The sequence below is a fragment of the Parasteatoda tepidariorum genome, chromosome 7 (assembly GCF_982258835.1).
Source record: "Parasteatoda tepidariorum strain Cologne lab strain chromosome 7, Ptep-v5.0, whole genome shotgun sequence".
Lineage (NCBI taxonomy): Eukaryota > Metazoa > Arthropoda > Arachnida > Araneae > Theridiidae > Parasteatoda > Parasteatoda tepidariorum.
In genome coordinates, this window is record NC_141761.1 from 90,344,961 (window position 1) to 90,364,955 (window position 19,995).

General features: G+C 29.4%; 4 protein-coding genes across 4 annotated transcripts in view; 2 read left to right on the forward strand and 2 right to left on the reverse strand.

Moving 5' to 3' along the window:
* Positions 1 to 2,556, reverse strand: part of LOC107447920 (fatty acid synthase) — a 72,543-nt gene extending 69,987 nt beyond the window's left edge. The window contains exon 1 of the mRNA XM_043045247.3: positions 2,415 to 2,556. Coding sequence (XP_042901181.2) covers positions 2,415 to 2,430 — 16 coding nt within the window. The 5' untranslated portion in view covers positions 2,431 to 2,556. The remainder of the gene's footprint in view (positions 1 to 2,414) is intronic.
* A 6,675-nt stretch (positions 2,557 to 9,231) lies between these two features.
* Positions 9,232 to 13,857, reverse strand: mRpL34 (mitochondrial ribosomal protein L34). The gene is made up of 2 exons (XM_087168263.1): positions 13,690 to 13,857; positions 9,232 to 10,823 (listed from the first exon to the last, which is right to left on the reverse strand). Exons 1-2 carry the CDS (start codon positions 13,725 to 13,727, stop codon positions 10,589 to 10,591), a joined length of 273 nt encoding a protein of 90 aa, XP_087024389.1. The 5' UTR covers positions 13,728 to 13,857; the 3' UTR covers positions 9,232 to 10,588.
* Positions 13,858 to 13,878: 21 nt separating this feature from the next.
* Positions 13,879 to 17,328, forward strand: LOC107456809 (cell division cycle protein 23). The gene is given in 3 exon segments (XM_071183154.2): positions 13,879 to 13,993; positions 16,451 to 16,746; positions 16,749 to 17,328. Coding segments are annotated over 2 exon segments (618 nt in total). The 5' UTR covers positions 13,879 to 13,993; positions 16,451 to 16,464; the 3' UTR covers positions 17,085 to 17,328.
* Positions 16,558 to 19,772, forward strand: Cdc23 (cell division cycle protein 23). Its single transcript, XM_043045248.3, has 2 exons — positions 16,558 to 16,696; positions 17,309 to 19,772. Exon 2 carries the CDS (start codon positions 17,344 to 17,346, stop codon positions 19,072 to 19,074), a length of 1,731 nt encoding a protein of 576 aa, XP_042901182.1. The 5' UTR covers positions 16,558 to 16,696; positions 17,309 to 17,343; the 3' UTR covers positions 19,075 to 19,772.
* Positions 19,773 to 19,995: the final 223 nt, after the last annotated feature.

The following is a 19,995-nucleotide window of genomic DNA, read 5'->3' on the forward strand; positions in this document are numbered from 1 at the left end:
AATTCCAATTAACTAGTATATAAGACATGTTAACTCGATTCTATCTTGAGGTACCTTTAGATAGATGACGGTTGACATTGCCAGTAACCTAGTTCCACATTAGTGACCAGGTCGTGATCTGAACACGCCTACTTCGATACATGGTCTACATTAAACAGTTGACTTGCTATTTGTGACTGGGACATTGTCCGCCTCACGCTGTTGCTAATCAGTCTCGATCACGCACAACAGGAGCCTGTACACACTCGACTGCTAATTGCAACGACCGGTGACCTTAATACAGCTCCCCCAGCCTCTCGCAAAACAGCATTGAATCAACTAGTGTTATCCATTCATCGAATTCTATCACGGATAAAATTCTGTTGGGGGAGTAATTTAGCGTAGTATTAAATTCCAATCCACTAATATATGAGACATGTAACTCGATTATATCTTAAGGTACCTTTAGATAGATGACGGTTGACACTGTCGATAGCCTAGCTCAACAGAGGGCAAACAGTGATTGAGAGAGATAGGGGTTCAGGTCTCGATCGGGATTTAAACCCATGACTATTGGCTACACACTCAGGCACCATGACAGCTCAATAACCTGGATGGCCTATGGATGGTTGACAGAATATAAACAATAACAAGCTTCGAAAAGTCGAAAAAAATATAGAAAAATTCCAGTGTATCCCTCCGCTTATGCTACGTTTACGAGGCGATATGTGAACAGGATTAATATTCTAGGTTGTTTTATTATTGGAGTTTGAGTTTAAATTTGTTCGTAATTTGATCATTCATGAGAGTTTTCTCTAATTTGTAAATTCTAAAAGGGTGAAAAGCCTTAAATATATTTAGAAAAACTAATATCACAACATAAATAAAGCTATTGCCATGTTTTGAGCGTTATCCCTTACATTTCTATAATTGGGTAAAATATCGTCGTTTGTTATTCTTTTGGGTAGCATCACAGCATGCTTGTGGAGAAATCTAAATTTGTTTTCTGCTGAAATTAAACGAATTAAGCTAAAGATGAAATGAAAACGCCTTATATTATAAACATAAGTACTATATTAATATTGATTGGCGCGCTTTTTCAAACTTGAGAGTAAAAATAAATCGGAAGTAGAAACCCGGAAGTCTTAGGACGAATTTTAACACCTATCGCCACCTCTGCGTCGGCTACACGGTCAACCATTCCAACATCAGCATAAAATCAATAATAGTTGTAACGATTTAACTATAAATCAATCAACATTTGAAAATATTTTTATTGTTTTTCAATTATGAAGTAGTCTATTTTTTATCATTTCTTGTGTACATTAAAAAATGTTTTAATTGAAAATAAAACTACAATGGAAGGGAGAGTTACGACCAATTATCGTAGTTTTGCTCAAACATAAAAAGAAAACTTCTTATAAAAGCATATTTTAAACAAAACTTGGCTTAAATTTTTTTAAGTGGATAAAATATCGAGGCGATTGACCAATGCTCAGTTCTACCAGAATAAACGCCTTAACCCTTTGAGGTTGTATGTCTACTCTCCGCCGCCAACCCTTCTTTACCGTTCCAGTCGTATGTCTGCTTTCCGCCACCACAACAAAGATGTTAGCCACAGTTTAATGGTAAAATACATCTATTGCAGCACTGGGGAAGATGTAAAGAGTAAAAGTGGTTCAGTATGTTCAAACAACAAAATAAAGGTGGAAGACACCAAACCAGATAATTATTATTGCCACACGAGGAAGAACCATAAAATATAATTTTAAAATAAAATTAAAACAAATTATTATGTTACATATATCTAAAGTTTAAAAAATAAATAATAAATTTTCCTTCATAATTTTGCATATTACATATTACTGTTCGTTCAACGAAAATTAACTCCGACCAGCATGACACCCATGTATAAACTTAATACGACCACAAAGAGTTAATATATTGTCAGCACCATGCCAACACAAGAATGAGGGAAAAGTTACTTTTGAAATAAACGTATTTAAAGATTTGAAAAGTTGATAAGTGAAAAACCATATTCGATTCTTGTCTTAAGCGGAGTGGACATGGACGATGAGAAATAGGTTTAAACGGTGTAATAAACTAAGTCCACTGCAAAAAGGAAAAAAATATTAAAAAAAGGACAAACATCGGAGCTTAGATAATACACCTGGAAAAAAAATAATAATTCTCTAAGAATATTTGAGCTACTACAGAATAAAAAAAATTTTTTAGAAAGTTGTCTTGAAAATATCAGCAACTGAAACCAACAAAACTTCAAAACAACATTTTATAAAAACTCACAAGAAATACGAAAAAGATTTTAAATTAACTATTTTGTAATACATTTGCACGGCCCTTCAAAGAAAGAAAAAAACATTTTAAAAAGATTTTTTACTATAATTTATTAAATATGAGATAAAACATTTTCTTACCCAGATCTCGAGACATGATTGTAGTTAGTTTTTTTCGGAATAGAGTTGCGGGGTATTGTACGAAAATATTTATCTAGGCACGTTTTAACTAATACTTCCTTTGACGTTATTAGTTGCAATGCTAATTGACGTAAATAGTTGCATTGTAAATTACTAAATTAACCTTGAGATAAAACTTCGCTATTATATTTGTGAAACGATAATTATATTCCCTATTATGCATTATTTTTGTAATAAAAAATTTTTACAAATGGAAAGTCAGAAATGATAGCATTTCCGTCCTTCCTCGATTTGAGTTATTTTGTAAGTAATCATTTGACTCATAGTATACGATTTTTAACGATGTACATATTTCTTTTACTCATGTCTGATACACACACAGATATATATATATATATATATATATATATATATATATATATATATATATATATATATATATATATATATATATATATATATATATATATATATATATATATATATATATATATATATATATATAGATATATATATATATATATATATATAAGAACCGCTGAAGAGTTAAGAGGACAGAACATTTCTATCTCTTCGTTCATCATATTCAGAATCTCTTTAATAGCATCCCACTTTCTAAAATGTTATAATAAATTGGTTAACCTCGCATGTTACTAAGATTATAAAAATACCCTAAATTGCGAATTTAATTATTAGGAAATTGTTATTAATATGCGTCTTTGTAATAACTATCTTTATAATAAGAAATTATTTTTTATTCAAATAGATGGAATGCCACAAGGATCTAGTTTTTCGTCACTTATGGCTAGCTTATTTTTATTTATGAACAAAAGTTACGCAAATGATGCTTACTTAATTTTTGTAATCGGTACAAATTGAAATAAAAAATAAGTATACTAAAAAGCTAAAATAATGAAGAAAACGTGGTTATTCGTCTAGGTGATTAATTAAAAAGAATCACCAGACTTGCCTTGATATTGATCTTTCGATGTCTGTCGCGTTAGTTACGCTGGAAACGTGTGGCTTTTTTTTGGACTGAAACACTGAATTCTTAGCTTCTCCAAAAGCTATGTGGACTAAAAGATTTTTTTTCTGACTGATTTTCAGAGGTTGAAGTGAAGGAAATATTTTACTGACTTTATATTCACTCATATCCTTACAGGACATGAAAGTTTTAACAGCTACTTGTTCAGGTTTAATTTAGTGAATTGTAATTTTTGTTCTTGTGGTTAAGATGTTGACAATATAGAACACATTATATTTTATCGTAATTTATATCAAAAAGAAAGCTTAAAAAATGAACAGAGATACTTAGGTATTTGTTGACCACCTGTTTTGTCCTTGTTTGTTAAATGCGCTTAAAACCTAAATATTTTACGTAATTTTATTCACAAATTAAACTTTTAATTTTTTTCTGTTTCTTTTTAATTTGCAATTGTACTATGCCCACTTACATCTGTAAGTCTCATGTTCTATTTTGTAGAGCATTAAAAATTGAGCAATAAATTTAAATAAAAAAAAATTATTGAAGCCAATGCTGCTTAATTTATTTCGGCAACAGGTACAAATTGAAATTAGAAAGAAATGTTTTGTATTAAGAAGCTAAATTAATGTAAAAGGTGCTTATTTGTCTAGGAGAACCATAATAACTCGGCATACTATTTTATAGTACCTATTATTCATATTATTATTGTATATGTTAAGTGTTGTTGTTTTTAAAGAAAATAAGTATAATAATATCAGTATCAAGATATCTACTATAGATACTGTGGAAATAGGTTTCTTAAAGGGCACCGTAAAAGATAAGTATATCGGATTGACAACTCTAGATAGCAATTCTTGACTATCTAGAGTTGACCACGAGCAATATACAAATAAGTTTGAATGCAATTAATCATTATTTCGAAGGGATAAGCTTTTAAAAACAGATTTTACTTAATCTAATAATGTAAAACCAATGGGAAGGACGTACCATATAAATAAATTTAAAAAACAGAAATTGTTAGCTTAATTAATTGTGTCGGAATATGTCTTTCACTTTAGTACATAATTTTATAGAGTTGATAAATACCGATTTATTGGTTATTTACTTTTTTCATAAATTATATATATCTGGATATATATAATATCTATAATCTTACATATCATTCCGAGTTGGTTACTGCAAATAAAAATGAAATTATTGGTGGAAATATGTGAAAAATAAAATACTATTAACTATAAAATAAATTTTTTATTTTACTCTTATAAAATTCATTTTTTATTACATTACTCTTATTTCATTGTTACGCAGTTCGTTAAATAAGTTAAACACAAATTAGAGTAGTTATATCGTTCTTCATCTTTGTTCGAGTTCTTATTAACACGATACAGCGGTATCTTAATCAAAATATGTAAGAGTGAGTAATATAGTTAGAAGGTAACTTCGATAATATTTCCACGTCTACAGGATTGGAATATTCCAACATGACGAGTTTTGAGATTTCTCAGAAACAAATGCTTAACACAAATAATGCAAAATAAATGAAAGATTACGAAATCATAAATCTTTAAAAAATCGTTTGTTCTAAAAATATTGTTCTTTTCCTCAATTTTAACTCGCGTCAATTCCTCAGTATGACGTGATAAGGCTAATTTTGGTGGATGAAAAATCATATGGCATCATCTAGAAATGAGCTAACAAATTCCAATTTTATAAAAGAATATGATTTAAAATAATGTAATCTAAAACAAAGAATATGATCTAAAAGTATTTAAGTAATGATCTAAGGATGTGATCTAAAATAATTCTTTTCTAAATTATTAATATACTTTTAAAAAAAAAATGAGGGGGAAAAAACAAAGAAGCGGGTGAAGTAATTAAATAAGTGTTTCAGTTAGTAGTTCAGTAATTCTCTTATAAGCACGAAAAAACTACGCTAAAAATTTATGATATACCGTGAGCAAAATTTAAAAAAAAAGGTACTCCTTAATAGCTTTTGATCTACAAAAATTACAATTTCATTGACTGAAATGATTAGGGGGATTTACCTTATCTACGCTTATTAATTAATGCAGACGATATTTAAAATTACAAAATTAGACATAAAAACGTACTTTCTCTGAATGAACATACCTATTTTTGAAAGAATGTGCATTCTTGACAAAAGAGAGTAACTACAATCTGGACCTATCTCTGAGAACATTTAAGAAAATCAAAAATATTTTATTCGCAATCGTAAAACTCATTTATTCAAAGACAATTTCATGCTAAATATATTTTTAAAAATATTTATAATTTTTTATTACATTATTTAATAACAGCAGGAAGTTTTTGAATTATAAGACATGCAGATTTTTAGTTCATTTTAAACTTTGTAATTTCAAATGGCAAAATTTAAAGTAAATCGACCGAATAGTTTCCAGTCCTAGTAATGGGCAGAAGAAAAATTTAGGACAACATTTAAAAACAAAACTCAGGACACTTTTTGGAACAGTATTCTAAACTAGTTTTAAAAAAAATAAACAGCAAACAAAAAAAAAAGTATATATTGCTCTGCTTAAATATAAAATATTCAAATTTCATCACAAAAGAATAAAAATTATACTATTTACTATGTTTAGAACAGAAATTTCTAACTCTTTCTAGAATAACTTTATTAGCAGAGGATTGGAAAACTCATAGTAGAAAATTTATCAATATTATTAAAAAATTTCTATATACCTATGTATCAACAGATAGAAAATTTTTGAGGTAATATCGCTTTAATCAAACAATCAGTACCAGTAAGTTATTATTCCCTCAAACCAATAATTTTAAGTAGCTTTTCAATAATATGGAGATGAAAACAAAATGATCAAACATTTTTGTACAAAATGCATGTAAACTTGATACATGTAAACTAGAGGATTATCCCTTAAATCACTATTTAATTTTATGTTCATTTTATTAGTATTTATTAAAAATCATCTGAAAGAGATGAATCAATAATTGTGAAACTACAAAATTTTACCCTACAAGATTTATTACTGCGTTTGCAGAAAATAACGAACAAGCGTATGACCACTGAATTATTACAATAAAAATTTTACTATGGAAAATTACTGAGTTTCTTTTTCATAAAATGGATGCATTCTTCCAAAAAGTTGGAAGCAATATGCTGGAAGTAATGTTGGAAAAATAATCTTTTGGTTCTTAAAATAAGTTTATAAGGAAAGTTTATAAGTTAAATAGGAACATCAGGACAAAGAGCTAAATATAAGGACAAACTATTTTTTATCAGAAAAATCAGGATAACTACATGTCCTGAGTTTCTAAGTAATGAAATTGTTTTAAAAAGTCACATTTTTAAATTTTTATTTCTCAAAAATTATATTCTATCTATTTCGTCACAGTTAAAAATTATGTAAATATTTGTTTATCTTTTAATCAAAAAATCTTTCATTCATTATTAAATCAAAAAATAATATGATGTGAAAAAGTACTTTTTACATTGAATTATATTTAGATGAACGAGTTTTGCGATAGTGTTTGAAAATTTTTGTTCTCTTTAGTTTTTCCAGCAGTACAATTGTAAACATGATAGAAAAACGACACCAGAGGAATCTATCCATGGCAACACAGTCTGTACTGTTATTTTATTTTATAATCAGCGTTAAACAGCTGACCCGATTCTGAGTTTACGAATATCAATGTTCAACTCCGCAGACTTGTAATTGTGAATCCAACCCAGAAGTATAAACGAACTCCTGGAATAAGCATTGGGACAAACTAACCTTAGTGGAGGACTTTTTGATGGAACTAACCCGCATTTGCATTACATGGAGAGGAAAACCTACCACAGATAGCCATGCGACAAGGAGATTATAACCCATGGTCAATCTACTTCTGAGGAAACTTTACATCAGCAATGAGGTCACTGCGAGCCAGGAGTAGAATTTGCATCAACAGCCTTCACCCGGATTTTAATCAGGGTCACCTCATTGGGAGCTGAATGCTTTATACCCCGAGCTAACATGGCTCTAGGCTGTACTGTTAGATGCTGCTGTCAGAGATATTCCATACGTTCACTACAAATGACAGGCAGGAAGAAGGTGTCCCCTAAATAATCATTGTACACCAATTGGGGTGTTTCTCAATTATGTATTGTTTCTATGTGTGCCTTTGAACAGGTACTTTTATTCATCTAAATTATCTCAATTCAGTGTTAATTTGATAATATGACTGCAAATTTCATGTTTATGCTTTCTAATAATCATTGTCAAAAATTGCATCAAAATTTGTTCGGTATTAGATTTTCAATTGTAATTTAATGATTTGACACCTAATTTAATGAGCTCTTCAAATCATTAAACTACTATAAAACAGTTATTTATACGTCTACCTGAATGCAATTGTCAACAATTATTAGAAAACATAAAAAGAGCATTAATTAGATAATTAACTCTATTTTGGATAATAATTAAATTAAGATAAATAAAAGTAACTGTTCAAAGGAGCATGTATGAACAGTAACAGTTCAATATAGGGAAACACATATTACAAAAACAGTTCATAATAGGGAAGCACCCCAGTCAACGTAAGATGACAATTCCAATCATAAGTTTCTGTGCAATTTATAATCCTTATAATGTGCCCTACCAAACCAATTGTTGCAAAATTTACAGGACACCATTAATGCACTTTTCAAAACAATGTATATGTATTTTTTTTTTTTTTTTTAAAAAAACAGTCAATTTCGTTTTTTTTTTTTTTTCGTAGAATTTGTGTACAACGTATTGAATTTATCAGAAGTTAACAATATTGATCTTGGAAGCAAAAATTTTTAAAAATTGCTGATTGTAACCTAATAAATAAATTTTGTGTTTGTAGATTCAGATTTTTAGCTCAAAAATGTAATAAAGTTGCTCTATATACTTACAGTAGTTTAGTAATTTTTTTTTGTACAATAATACTTGTTAACCAGCTTAGAAATTTTAGTGTTACCTGCCTTTTAACACAAATATGACCTGTATAACATAAACGAGCGCCGTTCAACGAAAATTTGTCACGGTTTTGGAAAGTTTTTTACTATTACTAAAAAAAAAAAAAATCTGCTTCTTCAAAAAATGTTTTTTTTCTTTCCAATTCCCGAGGAGGAAAAAAAGATTCATTTTCACGTCTTTTCCTACCAACGAAGACCCAATTTAAAATTACATTCACATGATTTAAAATCACACATCGCGATTCCTATTTATGCAATTTAAAAGCCATTATTACAATTCATGTTCAAGTGAGTTAAAAATTAGACATCAGAATTTGTATTTAAGCAATTTAAAAAAAAAATAAATAAACATTGAGATTTGTATTCCTGCAATTTTAAAATTAAACATAGAGATTTGTATTCACTTAATTTTAAAATCAAATAACGACATTCCTATTCAAGCGAATTTAAAATCAAACAATGAGATTCGCATTCAAGCGATTTTTGAAAATAAATATCGAGATTCGCCTAATTTAGAAATCACACATTGAGATCACATAAGCGCTTCACATAATTTAAACAAATAAATAAAATATAACATCGATATTTCAATTAAAAATGATGATAACATTCTTCGGATAAAAGCATGGTATTCACTTTTTTATTGCACAAATTTTAGGTATTTTTTTAATTATTTAAAAAGTGTTTTTGCACATAACATTTTCGGGTTTCTATTTTTGACGTTTTTGGTTTTTTGCTAAACTCATTCCTGTGATATGAATCAATATAGAATTCTACAAAAATTAAACATTTAAAAAAAAACTTGACTTTCAAATGAACTTTGTATGATGTGGCAATGAATTGATTGAAACTAGTTACAAGAGGGAATAAATGCGTGTTTTAATTGAGATTCTGTATAAGGAGAAAGTTTTTCATTTTATTTAAGACAGTTAAATTATAGCATTCAAAGCCATTTTCAAAAATGATGTTTATGCATGATATTCCACACTCAAGCATTATCACAATACAGTCAACCCCGCTTAAAGGAATACCATCGGTTCCAGCCAAATCTATGCTATTAAGCGGGTTATTCGATTAAAAGGGGAGTGCTATATTCAATCTTTAATTCTGAATTTTTGCCAAATTTTATTTTTTAATTGTATTTGATAGAATAAACTCAGTTTTGTGATCAATAAATAATTATAATTAAAACTTTCTGCCTTAGTATCATTATAAAACGTCATTTAAAGTTACATAAAAATAAATCAATGTTAGCAAAAAGCATCATGTAGGAACGAAAATATTATTTTATCCCATCCGAAAAATTCTATAATTGAAGACTGTTTTTTATACCCGTTTAATTTGTTAATTTATCAAAATTAGACATTCCCTTTTAGTTTCTACAAAAATTTTCTTGACTTGTACGTATTCCTTTCAAACACATTGAGATTTTTTTTTATCGTTGAAACTTGAGAAATTCCTAATTAATGCGCTATTTTAGTTGGGGATTTTTTTTAAATTTATTGTTTCTAAGATTCATTGTTTTTTCCGATTAATTTAAAGAATTTTTTTTTGCGCTCAACTTGCAACAAACTCAAAATTATTCACTGGATTAAGCAATTATTCTACTTAAGAGAAAGACATGCTTTACACTAGTGTATTAGGTTTTTAAAACTTTTTCTTATCAACGCTAATAGTGCATCAAGAGGGGGCCACAAGTCTTGACCTAAAAACTAATCACTCTATCCCTTTTTAACATACTAAATGATGTGTGAGTGAAGTAAGTCAAAGAGGGGTAAAACCCCCTTCGTTTACTTCAATGTATAACTGGCAGCAAGATTTGATTAATTTTTCAACTTCATCCCAAACACCTACTATAATGAATAAGAAGTTCCTATTGAAATGACCACCTACTGTATCCTTATCTTAAGTGAAAAAGGGAAATTCCATTTCAGCTGGTGAAATATTTCTCTATAATTAACAAATTTTTTTCATTTTAGTACCACTTCTTTATGCGATTAAGCGGGGACAAAAAACAACAGATAACCGTTTAAATGGGGAAGTTTAACATTAGTTAAATATAAAATTATTTGGTTCCATTAAATTTTATTCCTATAAGCGGGTTATTCGATTATCCGAGGGGCGAATAAGTGGGGACGACTGTATAACATTACCAATCTTTAAATTCAATTCTAAAAATTTAATAATATGAAATGTACATGTATTATGCATTTAATGGCTTAAAACAAATCTTCCTTTCAATATTCTTCTCATTATAATTGCTCTTCCACCAGGGGTTTTCAATCTTGTCTGGTAGGAATGCTTTTTTAAGCGCAGTCTTTCACTTGGACGATAGAAATGCTTTCTGACATTGGTTCTAATCTGATCCACAATATTGGTGCCCACAGCAGTTTGAGGTCTTAAGAGAGTTGATGAGTTCCACATTTGTTGGTAAAGTAAGGCAAAACTAAAAATTAAATAAGAATTATCATTTACAAGCCAATATATTGAAATTATTATAAAGTTCACAAAATGCAAAAACAATATAACTATAATAATTTTAACTGTCTGAGCATGGATCCCATTGTGTATCAAAAAGCTATTGTATCCATGTTATGCAATAGAAAAGCACGCACAACATTGATACCCACTGCAGCTTGAGGTTTTAAAAGACTTGATGACTTCCACATGTCAGTAAAGTAAAGCAATACTACAAATTAAAAAAGAATTATTATTTTCATACCAATGTTGAATTGAAGTTATTATGAACTGTAAAGTGGACAAGTTGCACAAACAATATGACCACAATATCAACACTCTGAGCATTAGCCTCATTGTACATCAAAAACTATCGACTCCATGTTATTCAACAAGAGAGCAATGCGTAGTTTTTTTATAGTAAAAATTTCAATACGATTTTGCTTGAAGCTCAACACTTGGATAGGTAATATAATACTCATGCCAAATTATAGCATTGTCTAAGTTTTCATCAAACAAATAAATATTTTACTCAATATTCCATGTGCTAACACTCTTAGGACTTAGATTTAACAATATTTGCCTCATAGAAAAGTAAAAAACAAAACAAAACTGTGTTACGAAATTACAGTTTTATATTAGATTTTTTTTTTTAATTTTGAAAAGAAATTACAATTATGACAAAAATATTATAATTTCACTTTAATTCAAACCAAATGCTCATTGACAAACAGACCACATTGACAAAATAAATTTTGTTTGGTTTTTTTCCGTAGTAGGGTCTCCGATTTTTCATATTAGTTTGTAAAGCGGATTTTTAAAACAGTTAATATTAAATAACTTTTTTTGTGTGAAAATTTTATCATAATTTATAGAAATATGCTCATGAAAATTAATAGATATTTTTTTTAAGAAAAAAAAATAAATAATAGATCCTGTCAGGATTTTTTTTTTTTTTTTTAAATTCAATTTTGCACCCACTTTATCATAAATTCACGTAGTTTTTCAGCAATTATTGTTTCAGATTTTCACTTGGCCTTCTGAATTTCTGATACTTATAATAGGATAATAATATGACAGGGGAATTTCAAATTGCCCATTTGTATAATAACCTTTAGCTGCATAAGATTGATTTATGTCATGAATTCACTCATTATTCGAATCATTTTTTCAACGGTCACATCGATGAATTCCAGCATAAGTTTTAAAAACCCAAAATTATTAATATGAAACTATTAAAACTAATAAATCTTATTGTGCACATGAGTAATTATCTATTGGTTTGAGTTTGCATTGATTTTATCGTAAATCCACATGATTTTTCAGTACTTACTAATACAGATGTCTACATGGTTAGTTGAGATCCTGCTACTTTTAATCGGATATCATTATGCAGACAAATTTGGATTTTCACCAATTTTGCTGTAAATTTCACTTTTATCAGCTGTGGATTTCTAAATCATTTTAAAAATCCCGATATCTTTAAATCATAAATCACGCATATAAGTAATCTCCTTTCCATTCTCCATTAAGTTTGTTCCATTTTACCATAAAGTCATGCAGCTCTGATCGCATTTCAGCAATTATTCTTATACATTTCAATATGATTTTTTAAATCCCTATTTTAAAACAGGATATTATTGGAAAAAAAACGACATCAGAAATTTGAAAGATGTACAACATTGCGAAGATGAAGAGAAACAGGATTTTTCTCTGATGATTGTTAATGTCAAGAATGGTGGGGGACGATTATGCTCAAGTTTAATTCTCTGATCAATTTTTAAACTCAGATTAATTTTTAAACATAATATTGAACTATAAAAAAAATGTCAGATCATAATTGAAAAGCTAAACATAGTCACCGTTCAAAGTTTATTGGTCGACCATGTCAACTACAATTATGAAACCCTAGATAGAATATTATATTGTTCTAATTTTACTGAGCACAATCTGTATTTCCAATAATTTAACTTTTAAACTTGACTGCTGACCAGAAGTTACCAAGACTAGGCAATTATTCTGCCACAGATCACGATACGGAAATCTCCCCCTGCACTTTATTTAATATTATATAAAATTGGGGATATATCGTGATCTGTGGTAGAATAATCACCAGGTCTTAGCAATCTCCGGGCAGCCGACCGAGAGAAAATAAATAAAAAAAATCACAGAAAAGGACCAACTTGAAATGTATAACTCGTAGCGGAGATATTTCTGTATCATGATCTGTCATGCCAACTACAATTCCAAGGTGCCAAATCGATTTTAAACTTGCAAAATTTTTTAAAAAAAAAACATGCAGATGTTTGCCTGGGGGAGGCTACAAGTTATACCTATCAAGTTGGTCCCTTACTGTGATGTTTTTTACAGTTTCTTGCCAGCCACTGCCCGGAAGTTTCCAAGACTTGGCGATTATTCTGCCACAGATCACGATACGGAAGTATCCCCCTCGTAGCAATATCTACATGCTTTTTTTCAAAAAATTTGCAAGTTTAAAAGCGCCACCTGTTCGATTGTAGTTGGCGCAATAGATCACGATATGAAAATAAGCCCCCCGAAAGGTTTTAACTGGCAACCAATCCAGGGAAAACATCTACCTGTTTTTTTTTTTTTTTTTTTAAATAAAATTTGCACGTTTAAAACTTATTTGACACCTTGGCGATTGTAGTTGGTCACGATACGGAAATATCACCCTTTTTGCAATGGAATGCATTAGAATAAATTAAAGAAACACTTAACGTATCAATTATAAACTTTTTTTTTTGCTAAGGAGAACCGTATTTCGGCTAGTTTGCACAGATACAAATTTGTTAATTAATATTTTCAGATATTTTATAGCACAGAAATATATATACCTGGGAACTAGAGAGGAAATCTTTTTTCCAAACTGCATGTTTTGTCGAAAAGTAAATTGAAGAAAAATATATTGTAGAAACAAATGACGAAAAATAACAGAAATTGAAAATTTCACTATAAAGCGAAGTTTATTTACTTGAAGCGTTTTCTGTTGTCTATTTCTGCTTCATTTAATGCTCATCTTTTTTAAGTTGAGAATAGGTCAAAACTACAACTTCAATTTTTCAAAAGTGACAGTTAAAGTTGACATGTTAATTTTCACATACATGGACACGAAAAGCGACTAAATTTGAAGAAACGCGTGTAGGTATTATTAATAATATATTAATGGATGTTTTCTCTCATGAGTAGAGTTTTTTCACTGTAGAAAATATAATATAATAGGGATAAATAAAATTATCATCAGTTAATACATACCACTGTTCAAATTAATTCCCACCCTTTTTGTGTTTACCGATTTAAGTTATGTATGAAATTGAAATATACATCAGAAAAAGGGAAAATTTTTATCGTTAAATCAATTTATATTAGTGATTTAGCCTGCTCTTAACTGTAAAAGCGTGCCTTTTTTCAAATCTTTGATAATTTAAATATAGTAAACAATTCTGCTAAAGCATTCTTTGTTAATTTATCAAATGGGAATATTGTAGTATCGTGATCTGCGGCAGACTAATCGCTAAGTCATGGCATATCGGCGCGCGAGCAACTAAATAAAACGAAACAAAAAGGGTACCAACTCATTATCACCCGGGTTCAGGTTCAACACCCATCGTTTAAATTCTATTTGGCGATTGTGTGCTAAAGATCACGAAATATCTCCTCTGAAATTATGGTAGTACTTTTTATTCTTTGTCTTGAGGAAATAAAAATTCTGGCCGTAAAATCGTGACTCATTGCTCAATTTATGCAATCCTAATTTTTCCTTCTTTAATCACCTGCAGTGAATACTAGATGCAGCTGAAATTTATAGAAATGTAAATGGATAAAATAGCTTAGTCACAGTCTTGATATTTGTTCTGGAATGCTATCTAATGTAATATTTTGGAATGTGGTTTTCTTTTTGCTGCATTCTACATTTTTTCCCTATATTTAAATGTTGCCATATATCTCAAAGTTAAAAAAAAATTTCCAAACGCCCAAAATTTTACGAAATTCAAGAGGTTGTTTTAAGACACCAGATCATGATTCATTATAGACTATAAACAATTAGATATTAATAATTCTGTTGCAATTCACCGCTTTCAAAAATAATTTTTACTGTGCTATATGCAATTAAGAAAAATGAATCTATTCAAGAGTATTTCAAAAAATATAACACAATATCTACAATTCAAGCTACAGTATGTATTTCTGTAGCTTGAAAAATTTGAATTTTCTTAAGCAAATTCTTCAGATAAAATTCGTAAAATTATGTTGTAAAAAAAATTAAGTAATTAAGAACTTAAAAATTTTTTTTATATAGTAATATCTATGAAACTAATTATTCAATTTTTTATGATTGCATCAAGTTTTACTTTTTTTTTAGTAAGTAGTTTATGTATATGTAATTATTGAATAAAATGCCATTAAAAATTAAACAAAATAACGTAAAATTTAGCTCTTAAGGTCAAGTATGGGCTGTATATATATATAACAAAATATCACCATTCGTCTAAAGCTGTGGCCGTGACTATGGTTATGAGGTTAAACCATTTCAAATATATTTAAGACAGGTTCAGGTAGGTGAGAGAAGGGGAATAATTTTTCTTTCATCTATTGTGAAGCTCCCTTTAAAATGCATTATTTTTTGTTTCTATAGCAACAGATGACCTTAGATTTTGTAATGAGAGGAGTTCGTTCTATAGACGAACTATATTTTCCAACAAACAACTATTCAAACCTGAAAGAATTTTGAGAACCTTAAAAATTTTAAATCAGTTACTCGAAAACAAAAGAATAAAAACGTTTCATACAGTAGTATTTTTCGTACAATTTGCTATTTTCTTCTCATGAGCCAAAAATAAAATATTAAGACTAGAAATTCTAGCTATTGATCGATTTAATGTGGAATATTTTGATATCCAAAACTGAAAAAAATTAAATGTAGATGCTTGTAATGTTTTTTATTATAAAACTTAAAATTCAATTTGCTAACTTATATGATGTGCAAAACTATGTGCCATTTTTAAAAATTTATCTGAGCATTGTACCTAGGGTAAACTATATCTAAAAGAATCATTGCTTAAAATAGATCAAATTTTGCATGAAAAAAAATATCCACTAGTTTCAAATGAATATAGACTTATAAATAGTTTGAATAAATTTTTGATTTAAATTAATTTTTTTTAGCATTAGTAACGATCCACTTAACCAATATTTATAATTCTTTCTTGTATGAATCTCTTCATTATTTTGATGCTCTTACATTAATAAACTAGAGTAGGCTAACGATTATCAGACTCATATTAATAATTAGGCTCACCATCCTAGTTAATTTCGAATACAGGAATAAGGTCACTTATAAAACTTTTATAATATATCTTAACTCTTCTTAGTTATAAGTTTTCAAATGTGTCTTATTTATAAACTTAGAGTACTTTTGCAGTAATCATGTATCTTAAAATGTGTTACATGTACTTTTAATTATGTGTCTGAGTTGGGAAAAAATTTAAACTTTGTCCTATGTGGCCTTGACTAGACAGCCGGGAACCTGCTGTATAAATTTTTCTTTAACCTTGTTAGTTACTAATTAATTATACTTCGATTACAATTGTTTCCTAGGAGCCTTATGATCAATGTCCTTGAGCTTCGAAGAACAACAAATCCGCTGTGTAGTACATTGGCTTTCCCTCTGGTCTGAAACTCAAAAGGAAGAATTTTATAAAGTTTTGGAGCAGAAACGTTCTGACAACCTTTTAGATTTATTGAGTAGCTTTGAAACTTTAAGGGTAACGAGTCACTCACCATCTGTGTTTGAATGTCAACTTAAACAGTTTTCATTGTGGTTTGATGAATGGACTAATCAAGGTAAACACACCTTTCATATAAAATTATTAGAAGAATGTTATAAAGCCAAATAATGGCTAACAGAGGTCCCATTGGAATAGCCGAACAGCTGAACTATTTGATTCAGTGGTTCATGGAGTACAGTGAAATGCAGAGAGATGATTTTTTTGAAATCCTTAAAGATATCTACTCCCATAAAGAAATAAATGGTGTTGCTAATTCCATCAATAGCCTAGAATTAAATGAAAGACCTCCAAGCATTTTCCAATGTAGAATGAAATTATTTCGTGAATGGTATGCTTCTTGGAATGAAGAAGAAAAGAACGAATTTTTGGCCCGATTGAGAAGAATGGATGAGAAATTCATTGAAAAATTTAATTCTGAAATGGGTTTTGAAAATGTTGTGTGATTTTTTTTAAATTATAATTTTGATTAATTTTCCTAATTTTTATTTTATTATTTATTTGTAGGTTATTTTAAAAGTAAATGAAAACATTCCATTTGTATGACCTAGATATGGTCCATATTCCATTGTGATGAAGATGATAATTAGTTTATAAATAATTTTGATTTACATTTTTTGTACATGATATAAGTTTTATGTAATTTATTTTTAAAATTGCTTTTTTGCAGCTTTATTGAAGATTAGTTAACTTTTGTTCTTTAAAATGGCATCAATTGGAGAATATGATCTTAAAAAAATTGGCTCTGATTTAAAAAGGATAATTGATGAGAGTAGTGAAAGAGGTCTCAGACATACTGACATTTGGGCTTCGGAACTATACTGTGCGTTAATTGATCAAATTGGAACTGATACTGATTTCAATTCCTCGGAGCTAATCGAAAATAAAAGAGAGGATATCAAAGCTAATGAAAGAGAGTATGCTTATTATCGACGTGCCAAGTCTTATTTTGACAACCAAGAGTATGATCGGGCTGCTTACTTTGTACAACACAGTACATCACCCGTTGCAAGATTTCTTCATTATTATTCTACTTATTGTTCCGGAGAGAAGAAACGATTAGATGACATCGCTGAAGCATCCTCTCCCAATGATAGATCAAAAAATTCAGTTTTAAAGTCATTACGGCTTCAACTTCAAAAAGCTCACATATCAGGGTCCTTAGATGGATATTGTCTTTATTTGTATGGTGTTGTTCTTAAAAAGCTACAATTAGAAAAATATGCATTGGAAATTCTCTGTGAAGCTGTACAGAAAGAGCCTTTGTTTTGGGGTTCTTGGCTTGAATTGGCAACTCTGATATCAGACAGAGAAATGTTGAATGATCTTACATTACCCGATTGTTGGATCAAGGACTTTTTCTTAGCCCACACTTATTTGGAAATTCAGATGAATGAATCAGCTTTAGAAATTTATTCAAGCCTTATGGAAGCTGGGTTTTCTAAAAGCACTTATGTCATGGCTCAAATTGCCATAGCCCACCATAACATGCGTAATCTAGAAGAAGCCATTGTTGGTTTTCAGGACATTCTTAAAGTAGATCCTTATAGGTTAGACAACTTAGATATTTATTCGAATTTGTTATATGTTCAAGAAATGCGTGTGGAACTGAGTAATCTAGCTCATAATACGTGTGACATTGATAAATACAGAGTGGAGACCTGTTGTGTGATAGGTAATTTTTACAGTTTACGTACGCAACATGAAAAAGCAGTTTTATATTTCCAAAGGGCTTTAAAGCTTAATCCAAGCTACTTATCTGCTTGGACCCTTATGGGTCATGAATACATGGAAATGAAAAATACCAGTTTCGCTATCCAAGCTTATCGGCAGGCCATTGAAGTTAATAGAAGGGATTATCGTGCTTGGTATGGTCTTGGACAGACTTACGAAATCTTAAAAATGCCTTATTACTGCCTTTATTATTATAAGCAAGCTCAATATCTTCGTCCATACGACTCTCGGATGATGGTGGCATTAGGTGAAGCTTACGAGAAGTTAGACAAGCTGAAAGAGGCTAAAAAGTGTTTCTGGAAAGCACATGCTGTTGGCGACATTGAGGGGATGGCTCTTATAAAACTTGCTAAAATGTATGAGAAATTGAACGAAGAAAAACAGGCTGCAGCTGCATACACGAATTACATCAGAGATGCAGAAGCTAGGAATGCTACTGACAGAGATGAGCTTTGCCATGCGTATTTGTATTTGGCCAAGTATTATTACGAACATTTAAAACTGGAAGAAGCTCATGAAAATGCACAGAAATGCTTGGATTATCCTGAAACTAAAGAGGATGCTAAAGCACTCCTTAGGCAGATAACCGCAAGAAGAATTCATGCTGAAGAAATAAAGCCAAACTCCGGTGTCTATCGTTTTCCAAATACAACCCCATCCCCAGTCCACATATCTCCCATGAATTTGACATTCACTCCGTAATTATTATGGGAAATTCAATTTAATTCCATACTACTTTTTCTGTATAAAGGTATTGCTATAAATATTTTTGCCTTGCCGTAGATATGTCATCTATATATATTTTCTAATTAAATGCATTCATTTTCTTAGGTGATTTTTTTACGTATTTTAAATTTTTTTTATGCTGATCCCGCTTTTCTCCTTGATAAAATTAAATTGGCTACTGGAGTAGATGTATACAGCTTATAGTTTTTTCTTTTCTATGTGTATTAATTTTAATTTGTAATGGTGGCGATGGTTGACTGTGTTAACTTCTCACCTGCTGCATTGGAAATAAAAATCTGTTATGATAGATTTTTTTACTTCAGAATTTTAGAATGTTTAAAAATAAAATAAAATTACAATGTATTAATTAAAATAAACTTGACTAATTGGAAATGTTTTGTGGGAAAGACTTGGTAATTGCATAACTATTAAAATATTTATTAATGCTCTCGTAATAGGTGAAACTCTATTTCATTTGTATCTGTTTTATTTGTGAAATTCTCATAGCCTGTGAAATATTTCAAAAATAAAATGTCATAAGTTTTGCTATATATACTATGAACTAATAATATTAAATTATGTTAAGGTATTTTTGATTGTAATAACTTAGTGTTGGAAAATGTGTTAATATCTTCTTTTTTTCTGGAAATAAAACAATTTTGAACTTCTAAAAAGTTTAAACTTATTTTATTGCTCTCTTTTTTTTTCCCCTCAGACTAGATTATTTTTATAAAATCATAGATTATAAAATAATCAAACTATCATTTTCAATTTATTTTTACTCTGTCAATTTCAAAACCAATTAATAATTTGGCCTTATTGTTTTTCGAAAAGTTTTTTTTATAATAGGTTGTTATGAAATAACCAACATATCAGTTTTAATTTATTTTACTTTGG

Bases quoted from the DNA above. Each gene is read 5' to 3' on its own strand.
- mRpL34 (XM_087168263.1), bottom strand. From the start codon at position 13,727: ATGCAGTTTGGAAAAAAGATTTCCTCTCTAGTTCCCAG. The intron at 10,824-13,689 runs GTATATATATTT...TTTAATTTTTAG, and splicing joins ATTTCCTCTCTAGTTCCCAG to TTTTGCCTTACTTTACCAAC.
- Cdc23 (XM_043045248.3), top strand. From the start codon at position 17,344: ATGGCATCAATTGGAGAATATGATCTTAAAAAAATTGGCTCTGATTTA.